At 33.4% G+C, this 12,491-nt stretch overlaps 1 protein-coding gene across 3 annotated transcripts in view; it reads left to right on the plus strand.

Moving 5' to 3' along the window:
- The window catches only part of ORC4 (origin recognition complex, subunit 4), a 54,945-nt gene extending 42,479 nt beyond the window's left edge, over window positions 1–12,466 (plus strand). For all 3 annotated transcript variants that reach the window (XM_012727176.1, XM_004674671.2, XM_012727179.1), the window contains exons 10-14: window positions 3,055–3,141; window positions 7,645–7,753; window positions 8,424–8,519; window positions 8,605–8,672; window positions 10,032–12,466. In XM_012727176.1, coding sequence (XP_012582630.1) covers window positions 3,055–3,141; window positions 7,645–7,753; window positions 8,424–8,519; window positions 8,605–8,672; window positions 10,032–10,220 — 549 coding nt within the window. In that variant the 3' untranslated portion in view covers window positions 10,221–12,466. The remainder of the gene's footprint in view (window positions 1–3,054; window positions 3,142–7,644; window positions 7,754–8,423; window positions 8,520–8,604; window positions 8,673–10,031) is intronic.
- Window positions 12,467–12,491: the final 25 nt, after the last annotated feature.

Raw genomic sequence — 12,491 nt, forward strand, 5'->3', positions numbered from 1 at the left:
AAAAGAAAGAGAAAGAAAGAAATATCTTTGTGACACAGTGAACTGAGACATCCTGCCTAATTTGAATGTTTGTTTTAGCCCAACTCCAAATGAGTCAAATAATTAGGCAGAGGAGATACTGTTATAGCATGGCACTGTAAAAGAAATCCATTTCTCTTAGATTGAACATTTAAATGCATTATAGTTAATTCTCCTTGAAGGAAGTTTCCCTAAAGCACTATAGCTAATATAAGGAAGATTTACCTACTGTCTTAACTGGTCTTCCTTAGTGAACAGAGGTGAAAAGGTTCAGCAAGAACTGATTAGGAAATTTAGTACATACACTGCTACCTCTAAGTTATCCCTGAAGCAGTACGAGTCCTGAGGTATTTTTGTGATTCTGTAACATTTTGCTTGGACTCTACTTGTGAAGACAATACTGGCCAAACAAACTAATTTATCAGCACATTAAGACCTTGTTTTTGTGACTACCAGCCATGTGTTCATTAGTGAAAAGGAAATGTATCAACTTCTCTGAATATTAGGATAGTCTGCATTGTTTCTGAGAATTTCCTACAAGTTCCTAAAAGGAATGATGTCAGTCATTCTGTCTTATTTCCCTTACATTACATCCTCAGACATCATAAGGGAGCTTTTAAAACTAAAGTGATACAAAATGCAGTGATCTTTGAAACACATGATAAAAGTATCTTTAATGACTATAATGATTAGATAAAAGTAATAGATATCAGTCAGAAATTACTGTTAACAGTCTTAACCCCAAATAGTTTATAATATTAAAATTAATGTGAAATTAAAAACATGAGAGGTCTGTTTTTTGATAGAAAAATTTTTTATAGAAAATTAACCTGTTGAAGCATCATGTAAAAGAAGCAAATAGTGTTTTTATATCTAATTGATTTCTTCCATCAATATTTTTGCTCCAACTGATTGTCTTTAATTTTCCTAAGAGCTCTGATTTCAATATATCAACTTTATAAAGGACTTGATGAGTCAACAATTTTAGAAACCAGAGCTACAATTAAATTCCCAAAAGTTTTACTTGTGTTACTTGGCTTTATTACTGGATGTTCATCCTGTGTACACCTAAAGGATATTTGAGCCTTTTTGTGATGATAAAATGATGTATAGTGACAGCAAGTCCTTTTAAAATTAAAAAGAAAGAAAGAAAGTAGCCTAAAAACAATAACAAGGGAATAGGGACTATAGCTCAACTAATATATTTACTGAGCTCATAATATTTCATTCTGTTAGATGAGGACTTATTCCTCATCTGGATTTTGCTACAGTGGAAGAAATAAAGATAATGTTTAGCTTTAGAAAATATGGAAACCATTGGTTTTCTGGATTTCCTTTTTTTTTTTTTTAAGAGTTATTTATTATACAGAACTAGAGTATAAGCCAGAGGTGCAGGAGTGGTGAGAGGCTTCATCAGAGAGGGGAACACAACAGGCAGATTGAGAAAGTATACTGATGAGGAGAGCAGCGGGCAGACAGGAATGTTTTGCCGGGCCATGGGGATCACCTCTGGGCCCGGGGATCAAACTCGCACTGAAGTGGCTGCAGTGCTTGCAGTGTTGTGTCCTAACCTGCTGTGCCATCAGGGAGGGCCGAATTTCCTTTTTAGTATGGAATAATTGATTTCCAAAGAATTTTTATTCTTTGCAGACGATTGTAAAAATTTTGTCAATCTTGCCCAAACCAGAATCTGCCACTTCCTGATCTTATTCTTTCACTTAATCCTTTTTTCAGTGCCATGCGTACTTGCTTTTCATTGATCGTAATTTTTTTTTTTAAGATTTATTTACTTGTGCATACGGAACTGGGGTACAGGCCAGAGGCTCAGGGGTGGCGAGAGGCTTCACCAGAGACAGAGTGGGGAGCAGAACAAGCAGATCGATGAAGTACACTGCTGAGGGGAGCAGCGGGTGGGTCAGGAGAGGTCTGCCGCGCCATGTGGTCACCTCTGGGCCATGTGGTCACCTCCGGGGCAGGCGGGGATCGGAACTCATGAGGCAGTAGCTTTAGCTTCTTAGTGCTGTGCTTTAACCTGCTGTGCCACCAGGGAGGGCCCATTGATCGTAACTTACTGCAGTCATTTAACTCTTTCAGTTTCTGCTCTCTCAAAGGGTCCTACTGATCTCTAAATTTCTAAACCTGTTAACTTCTTCAAATACTTTTCAGTTTTTCCTTTTTTAATTTTTGACCATCAAGTCCTTTCTAGTTTTAGTTCCTTGATTTTTTTTCAAATCACTGTCTCTGATATACATTCTCCTCCAGTTTTTAGTAGTTTTCTCACTCAATCTCTTACTTTGTTTCTCATTTTCCATTTACTTCTTACGTATTGGTAATCCAGTGTTTATTTCTTGAACAAATCTCTCCATTCTTCTGGGACATTCTACCCCTCATTGTATGTAATCTTTGCTTTATTTTCACCTTCTCAAACACTTCACCAGTTGATTCTTCATTAAACATGTCTTCTAAAAACATACTGAATCTCTCTTCACACCACTGTTAATTCAGACCCCCTCATCTCTTGCCTCTCTTTTTTGCCTTTGTGTCTCCTTAAATCTAACTTTGCTAATAATAATTGAAGTTCATGCATACATAATCAGTCATCTTCTGTTAATATGCCATAATCATGCATTGCTCATACTATCCCCATTAACTGAAAGTTTTTATCTCCTCTTAGCCTGTTGACACAGTTTATGCATTCCTTGTAGTACTTTAACCTTGTTTTCCCAAATTTTTAAACTCTTTTTTGCTGTCAAATTTTGTTCTATCTTTGATTTGCCCATGAGTATCAGAAATATTTTCCCATTTTAGGTTTGAAATTTGGGGATAACAAGGATTATATTTAATCTTTGTTGTCTGTTGATTTAATGTAAAATGATAAGAAAAATAAGAGACTGTAATTTTATTTTGATTTTTGTATTATATAACTCAGACTAGCACCCATTCAATAATGAATATCAGGTGAAATTAATTCTATTAAAGTTAATTCTATTTAGATTTTAAATTGTTCTTTAACTGTTTTGATACATTTTTCTGTAGTGTCTCTCAGAAGACAAAAGTGTGCAAGAAATATTAGAGAAGCACTTCAATGTCAGCAAAAATCTGCGTTCATTACACATGCTATTGGTTTGTATTTTTATTTTTATCACTCTTTCATTGAGTAATTACGGTGTAGTGGGAATTGATTAAACCTATAGCTAACCTTTGGGAATATATCCTACTGCATTTTCTGAATATTTATATCACTTCTTTTATTTATTTCTTCTTTGATTTTTTTTCATTACTTAATAATTCTCACCACCCTGTACATGTTTAAAGTGTATACCTAAATAACATTTTGTTTTAAATTTTGATTTCACTATGTTCATTGTTAATATATAGAAATGTGGATGCTTTTTGTGTATCTAGCAATCTGGCTGAACTCAATTTATAGGAGTTATTTTTTTATAGATTGCATAGGATTTTCTGCATAAATTTGATTTGCAGAGAGGTTGTATTTTTCCCTCCCAATCTGTTTTTCTTTCATATCACACTATAGTGGCTAGATCTTACATTGTGTTCAATAGAAATAAGGAAGGTAAATATCTTTGCCTTATTCACAATCTTAGGGAGAAGGCAGTCAGTCTTTTAACATTCAATATGACAAAAGTTACAGATTTTCCTACATGGTGATTACCAAATTAAGGTACTTCATTCCCCTCTGTTCCTCACTTGCTGAGAGTTTATTATGTATGGGTACTGAATTTTGTCAAATGCTTATTCTGTTTCAATGGATATAGTCATGTGACTTGTTGATAGCCTGCTGATATGTTGATTTTTGACTGTTGTCCCTAGAATAAACCACCTGGTCATGATCTTGCACCAAATAAATATATCTTAAGCTTAAACAGTATCAATAATGCATATATTAACTATTCAGAAAATTAAAAATCTTCCTTTTCTAAGAGTCTTTGATGTTATCTAGTCTCTAGAATCTGTCCATGACAGAATTTTCTAGGAAAAATACTTTTGGTTTAATGAATTTCATCTTAGTCACTTTCACTTATAATAATACAGGGGTCCCCTCCCTGGTTGAGCAACAGGTTAAGGTGCAGCACTGTGAAGCTAGACACAGCCACTTCAATGTGAGTTCAATCCCCAGCCAGCGAGGTGACCCACAAAGTGTAGCAGACCTCCTGTCATACCTGCTGCTCCCCTCAGGAATGTACTTCATAGATCTATCTGTTCTGCTCCCCACTCTGGCTCTGGTGAATCCTCTTATTGTGCCTGTACCTTAGTTCTGTATGCATAAATAAATAAGTCTTTTAAAAAAATAATGGTACAGGTAACATTTATTGATTAGCACACAAATCAGATAATATAATTACTTCACCAACATTATTTAACCCTAACCTTTTCAATAATCCTGTTTTTCATCATTGGGTGTTTTTATCTTTAACTGAGGTGAAGTGATTATTGGTCAGTAGCTACTCCAGGCAAACCCACCACTCACTTCCAAGGCTCTCTGGTTTTATAGTTGGGTTTTATTTTACTATATGATTCTGTCATGTTTATACAGAGTCTCCTCTTTTATTTTTGTTGAGGAAATCTAAGATTTTTTTTTTCATCCTGTACACTTTTCTTCTTATTAGCAAATCTTTCATCCATTTTCTAAAACAATGATGTTTTGTGGCAACAGCTCTTTTTTAAAGAAATTTTGGAACTAGAAATTTTACAGTAGGGACTTTACTTACTTAAATACTATAATTAGAATATATTTACTAACTTATGGTATAGAAGATAGATTACCACACATACAAAGCATATACTTATCTCACTGGGAAAGTAACCCTTTTCCTTTTTTTCTTTCAATTAGCTTAAGAATACTTTTGTTTTCCTGTTGAAGTTTTAATTCAAGGTATAGTGGCTTGACTTATTTGATGTTTTTTCAATTTCAAAAGTTTTGAAATTGGTGGAAATCTTTAAAAAGTGGGAAATACTTGGCTGAAATTAAATCTAGTTTGGATAATTTTCAACAAATAAGAGTTATACACACACAAATATGTAACCTGATGGCATACTCAAAGTAAATTCCAGGTTGATAAATGGAAATGTTAGGTTAAAAAAAAAAAATCATAGGAAAAATTAAATAGAATTTATTAATATTAGGGGTACAGAAAGATTGGAGGGTGATAAAAAATCAATACCATTTAGAATGTATAAGCTTATTTACATTGATTTATTTGATATCTGTGCCCCAAAAGATAACAGAAGTGAAGACTGAGTAGGGCATATGTGTCTTGTGTAGTCATAAACACTATCCATAATATAGAAATCAATGAAGATATGAACTTATACAGAAATCAACAAAGATATGAGCTAAGAATATGAGCAAGTAATCTAGTAAAGCAGATTCTCACATACCTATAATATGCAAAGATCTTTAATTTCTCCAGTAACTAGGAAAATTTTGCCATTAGACCTTTTCTGCCATTCTTTTATGTCAAAATTTATGTCCGATAGTATGATGTCTGTGACCATTAAAATTTCTTGCTGCTGATGTTCAAAGATGTACAGGTACTTGGAAGAGCAATTTGGCAAATTGAGTATTTAGCAAATCTCTAATATACAAGAAGGTATATACAAGATTGCTTTTTGCAGTCGTTTATAATTGCATTAAAAGAAAAGACATACTCATCAGTAAGGGAAAGAATAGTTGTAAAATATGATGATGCATGGAAAGTAATAAACTAGAATTGACACTTAAGCATAATAAATTCTCATAATAAACACAGTGAAGGGAGAATTGTGAAAGTACCATATACTATTTTATAAAACTTTAAAGTTACTGTATTATTTAAAAATACATGTATGTGTGTAGTAGAAAATAGAAGTATAAAGTTGTATACATGGTTTCTCTGTATGGAGAAGAATAGAATTCAGTCAGGTGGATTCATGGGTTCCAAAGCAAAAAGATTTTATTTCTTAATTTGAGGAACTGGGCTTGTATCATATCTGTTCTCTTTATCTCATACCTTATTTATATCAAAACTTTTGATTTTTTTTTTTTTTTTGTAAAGGAACCGGACTGTAGGCCAGAGGTGTGTCTGTGTGTGTTAACTATAGACAGTGGGGAGCAGAGCAGGTAGGCCTACTGAAATACACTAGTGTGGGAGCAGTGGGTGAGACAGGAGAGCTCTGCTGTGCCATATGTACTCACTGAGCTCAGGCCCAGTGGGTCATAGTCACCCATGGTCACGAAGGCTACCTCGGAGGCCCTCAAAAATATTTTATAACAGGAAAAGTTGCAAAGTAGGGGAGCTACCAGGATATCCCTCCCAGAAGGAGCATTAAGGACAAAGAATGCCAAATTACACTGCTCAACCAAATACCTGGGCCTTGATTAAATGGAGAAGTTTTGGTGTAGTATGTTCCAAATAATGCATGATACGTATTTACACTAAAAACTGCATTTTTATCTGCTAAATTTGGTCCACTATATTTAAATGTAACCAAAACTACAAATAAATAAATTTGCATATATAGGAATTGTATTAGTTATTGGAAAGCTACATGAAGAATGAACACTGCTTTCAAGTATTGTTTCTGTGTGTGATTTTGCATTTTTCTTTTTTTAAAGATTTGTTTATTTATGCATACAGAACTGGAGTACAGGCCAAAATTACAGGGGCTGTGAGAGGATTCACCAGAGACAGAGTGGGGAGCAGAACAGGCCAACTGATGAAGTACACTGCTGAGAGGAGCAATGGGCAGTCAGGAGAGGTCTGCCATGCCATGTGGGTCACCTCCCCAGTCAGGAATCAAACTCATGCTGAAATGGCTTTAGTTTCTTAGTGCTGTGCTTTACCATGCTGTACCACCAGGGAGGGCCCTTATTTTGTTTTTTCCATAAACTTGAGCCTCTGTTATTTATGCAAGTCACAGAATTACCTAATTAGATTTGGGTTTACTTTTAATAATATCCTCACTCTTGGTCTCTTTATACTTTTTTTTTGAGAAACAAACTAGTGTAATTGGGTAGAGTAGCAACAACTTAGCTTTGTATTGAGAGAATTATGTTGCATATGAACTCAGATACTATATTTTAATAGAGCTGAATGAGGGAATACCTTTCCTACGCATTAATATTTGCTCAACCTTTTGGCTCCAGATTAATTGTTTAGCATTATCTCCAAAATGCTCAAATAAATACACATCTTATAGAAGCCTGATGTTGATTGTCTGGGAATATCTTATAATTTCTCACTCATGTCCTGACTGTCAGCTTTTATATTTGCCTGCCTTATTCCTTTTTCTTGCATTTAAGAGTTTATGTGAGAAGTTGATGTATTTCTGTTCAGAGCACCTTTATTAAGTTTTCCCCTAAGTATTCTTTGTCTTCTGCTTGTGGTAGTTTCATGACCATGTGTCTTGGTATTGGTCTCATTACATTTAGATAATCAGATTTTCAGTTGTATGGAATTGTTTTTAGTCCCTTCTCCAAGTTTGAGAAGTTTTCCTCTATTATTTCTTTGAATGAACTTTGTTTGCCCTCTGTCTCTTCTCCTTCAAGGAGACCCATTATGCTAATATATTGTCTTTCCAAATGGAGTGAGTTCTCAAAGTCTTTTTCTAATCCATATTCTCTAGATGCTTACTTTAAATCGTGTAACATCATCACATCCTTTTATGACAGTGGCAGATCTGATGGAGGCAAGTCAGCTGTGTAGCATGGATTCTAAAGCAAATATAGTACATGGTGAGAACACTGATTAGTTTGTTTTTTTAGAAGCTTAAATTTAGATAATGGAATGTTTTTCAAAAGTATAACATTAATTATAGTGCTTTATGTTCAGAATAATTTATATCTATGCCACCTTTAACTTAGCCTACTAACAGCTATTGTCACTCCCTTTAAAGTACCATGCTGGAAATTCAGCTAAAACTGTATTGCTGGTTTTTTCATTGCACCAAATGCTACTGAACAGTGTTGGGTTTTAGCCATTTTGTATTCACTGTCCCTTTTAAGACAAATAAACCTTATTTCCAGATAAAAATTTTAGGTTTAATTTCCATAGTTTACTTTTTTTAAATCAAATACATGATTTAAAGTTACATAATTAGCGCAAGCTTATGTTTACTAGATACCTTATGTGTAAGTGCTTGGTAATGTTTCTCTTAATACTTTTAACACCTAATTTTAAAAGCGTTCTTATTTTGCAAGTAAAAGAAATTAAAGCTCAGAAAAGTTGAGTAACTTCGTAAAAGATTATTAAATAATAGTGAGTGAAACACTTTTGAACCTGGGCAATGTCTTGACTTCCCCAGCCCCTTAAAATCATGAGCTTTTACCTTATTCTTTAGAGGACAGTTATTTCAATCTTATGTATTAATAAGTAACTATAACTTACAGTTTTCTTTTACTGTAGGCTTGTCTGTCTTGGAAATCTGTCTTATAATAGCAATGAAACATCTAAATGATATCTATGAAGAGGAGCCTTTTAATTTTCAAATGGTGTATAATGGTGAGATGAGCCTTAAAACATTTCTTCCTAAGTCTACCCATCTGCTCATTTGAATGAATTAATATTGTCATTGCTTTCTGTTCAGAGTTTCAGAAGTTTGTTCAAAGAAAGGCCCATTCTGTTTATAATTTTGAGAAACCTGTTGTCATGAAGGTAAGTTGTAATTATATTTTTTTACCCAATCTATCAGTTTTGTTCTTATAAATTTCAAATATTATCATAGGATTTTATTTTGTCAAAACAAAACTTTTCTAGAAATGAAATGTTTAATTTCAAAGCTGTTTCCATTTGTAGAGGTATACTGCCCTCTACTGTCTATTTCTAGAACTTGATTACAGTGTGTTCTATATCTCAGTATATCCCTATTCCTTAATAGCTTGAGGGTCTGCCTTATAATCTCAGCTTTAAAAGAACACAAAAATTCAGGTAAAGGCCAGTAAGACTCTATAGGACAAAAAAATTGCATTGGGTATTGAGGGCATACAAAAGAGTTTTGGGTAAGGCATGCATTTTAAGCCTGAAGAATTTTATTCAGGCATACCATTTTCTAGTAGGAGAATATAATGTAAGCCACATAATGTAATTTTAGTTTCTAACAGCAATACGAAAGAAAAAGGAAATTAATCTTAAATTCAATAATACGTGTTTTTAACTCAGTATACTAAAAACATTTCAGTCAACATAGAAAAAAATTTAGGTAGTATTTTCTTTCATGATAAGTCTTCAATACTTTTTGTTGTTGTACTTAAAGTTCATCTTAATTCATTAAATATTCATTGGAAATAGTTGTTCTTTAGACCCCAAAAAATTTTAGCTGTAGATTTACTTCTAGATTTTTTCTAAAGATACTTAAGTACCCTGACTCAGAATATGTTTATAAACTGACTCTAGTATCAATATTCAATTAAGTCTGTAAAATTTAAATAAAACTACAAGTTGAGCCCTACATTTCAAAGTCTCATTAGCAATAGATGGCTAGATGTTACCATTTTGGACCAGTGCAGGACTGAAGGAATTTATGGAAACAAACTTTTTTTTAAAGCATTCTGTTCAGTCTAATAGTATTCCTTTTAAGACTTAATAATCAGGATCTTCTCTGTTGTAGTAACCAAAAAATATAAATAAAAGCCATTGCCATTTTTTTCACATTAGTAAGAAAAATATTTTGCTTACTAGAGGATTTCCCCTTTCTAAATGCATATCTATTTGCAAGTATGATTAGAAAGGGTTTTTCTGAGTATTTAAATTCTTATAATTTGCAGCATTTCATTTCTTCATTTAAGAAGAAAGCATTTTGCTGCTGAGAAAAATTTAAGTCTCCTCAGTTTTACCCAGCCCTAATACCTGCAGCCTTTGGTATCTTCATTTTCAGAAATAGTTATCTGGGCTCTTTCTAGTAAAGTGTGTTTTCTGACATTCTATATGACATCTGATCAAAACCCAAACCATTCTGAGTTAACTTTGCTATTTTACTCCTACTATTCAAGCTAAATTATCTGTTTCATCTTTCAGGCTTTTGAACACTTACAGCAATTAGAATTAATAAGGCCCATGGAAAGAACTTCAGTAAATGCACAAAGAGAATACCAACTGATGAAACTACTTTTGGATAATACTCAAATTATGAATGCTTTGCAGAAATACCCCAACTGTCCTACAGATGTTAGGCAGTGGGCAACGTCCTCATTAAGCTGGTTATGAGTATACCCACTGTCTTCAGTTACAAAGATTTAGTCATACTTCTTTGAAGAACTATTGTCTTTTTAAAAATGTTATTTTCTATGTTTGCAAGCACATTTTTGTATATATGGTGACTGTTGTCTAAGCTGTGTCTTGCCTTTGACTTATTAGCAGCTGTAGGAGTGGTAATTCCAGTGATACAGATTATGGTGTAAGTAGCAATTCAAAACAAAAAATGTGACTTTTAGGTACTGAACTGTATGCTTCTTTACACTTGGGAAGTATGTATGTGGTATATTTGAAGAATTATTTCAACCCAACAACCAGTTGTTTTTATAGACCATAAGGTATAGTGAATTATTTTTTCATTTAATCTCAGTTTCAGATCTTCTACTTCAGGAAATTAACGATTTTGACCAGAAGTTAGTTTGCATGGAAGAAAAAAGCCAAAAGTTTTGACTGTTTTCTTCTAGATGTCTCAAAATGTGGTTACACACCATCTACATAGGGATCCCTTGTAGGATTATTTTTTAAAATCATAGTCTTGGACCTGTTCTAAGCCAAAGGGTCAGAATTTGTTCTTCTTTTTAAAAACAAAAACAAGGACTTCGTGAACATTCCTGGGAGGCCAGGACCACAAATAATGAGCAGTGTTTTGCAGTGTTACCTAAACCTATTTATATCAAAAAGTAAATGTCCTTAAAAAGGAATATGTAAATGTGTAACCTTAGAGATCCAGGAATCTGAACTAATGCAGGTATGTCCTAAATTAAATAATCATTCATGTTAGTGACTTCATTCAAGAATATTTGCAGACTGTGATTTGCATTACATGAGGCTTACCAAAGACTGGAGTACCTATTTTGTAGTTTATAATTCCTTTAACTCTAAAAGCCTCTGTACTTAGGTACTGTTATTTAGAGATGAGAAAATAAGAGTATTGCAAGTATCCAGAATTAAATGTTTGACAGACCTTGGAATTTTCTCAGATTCCTTGCTATTAGGAGCTAAAGTTCAATAAGTGGTTTTTTATCATGTATTGGTAAAAGTATGCATAAGAAATCATTTACTCTATTTTTTTAAGAAGTATGGAATGTAAAGTGGAATGTACAATGTCTGAACATAACAGAAGCTCTTACCAATACATTCTTTGGCATAAATAACCATCCTCTGTGCCTTCTGAGTCTTCATATCATTGTCATTTACTTCTTGCAATATTTCATAAAGCAGGCCTTTCATACTGGTTCTATGTATACATGTTTAGTTTTTGTGGAGTATTTTTTTGGAGAGAGGGGAATTTTGCAGAAATACATGGTAGCATGAAATAGAAGCAAAGATTATATATTTATGCTTATTTTTGGCCCCTTAAGAAATATATCTGAGCTATTTTAGGCAATGTACTATTTGCCTAAAAGGCATTGACTATAAAAGCACCTATAGAACTCACTTGCTAAGTTTTTTTTTTTGTTTTCTCATTTAAAATGCTACTAAAAGGCTGAGAGTTCTTTTCTGCATCCCTGGTTACATAAAGAGATACAGAAGATCAATCAACATACTGGTATACAGATTAAAATACTAAGTAGTAACTAGTGTGTTTTATTTTCATGTGAAGCTTTTTCTAAGGTGATTTTTTAAAAAAAATGCTAGCAAATGTCATAAAAATGAAGCATATGCCTACATTCCAAAGGCATTTATTTGAGTGAAATAGGGATGTTAATGTGTCTTTATCCATATTTCTTAATACAAAACAGCTTAATTTATTTCCAGTATTTTTAGAGATAGTTTTATCTCTTAAATGGCTTAAACCAGTGACAAACTCTAGAAATGTTACTGAAGAACTGAAGCTGGCTGTGAGAGAGGGAGAGTGAACAAGTGGGGAGGGGCACAGTATATCGTGGTGGAGAATTTTGGTATCTTATGGGGCAGGTAGGTGTGATGTTAATACCTGAGGGAGAATGTCCTCTACTTCTAAATCCTATACAATATTGTCAACCAATGCCGTCAATAAAGCAACCTAATAATAAATTGCTTAAAGGGTAACCAACATCAGTAAAATAAAATGGTCTAAAAAGCCCTAGCACAAACTTTAAAGGCTTAAAGATAATTTCATTTACTAAAAGAGAAATGTAGTCTTTTAAAAATACAGTCAAAAGCCCATGGACTCTGTGGCTCATCAGGTTGAAGGAGACAAGAAAAACATTGAGAGATGTCAGTGTAGGAATTTTGTGTTCTCTATGTGCCCTACAAAAACAGGATCTTGTTAAGAAGAGAAATTATCCAGGTCACTTGTAC

The sequence above is a fragment of the Condylura cristata genome, unplaced genomic scaffold, assembly GCF_000260355.1.
Source record: "Condylura cristata isolate star-nosed mole 26May11 unplaced genomic scaffold, ConCri1.0 scaffold00002, whole genome shotgun sequence".
In the NCBI taxonomy this organism is placed as follows: Eukaryota; Metazoa; Chordata; class Mammalia; order Eulipotyphla; family Talpidae; genus Condylura; species Condylura cristata.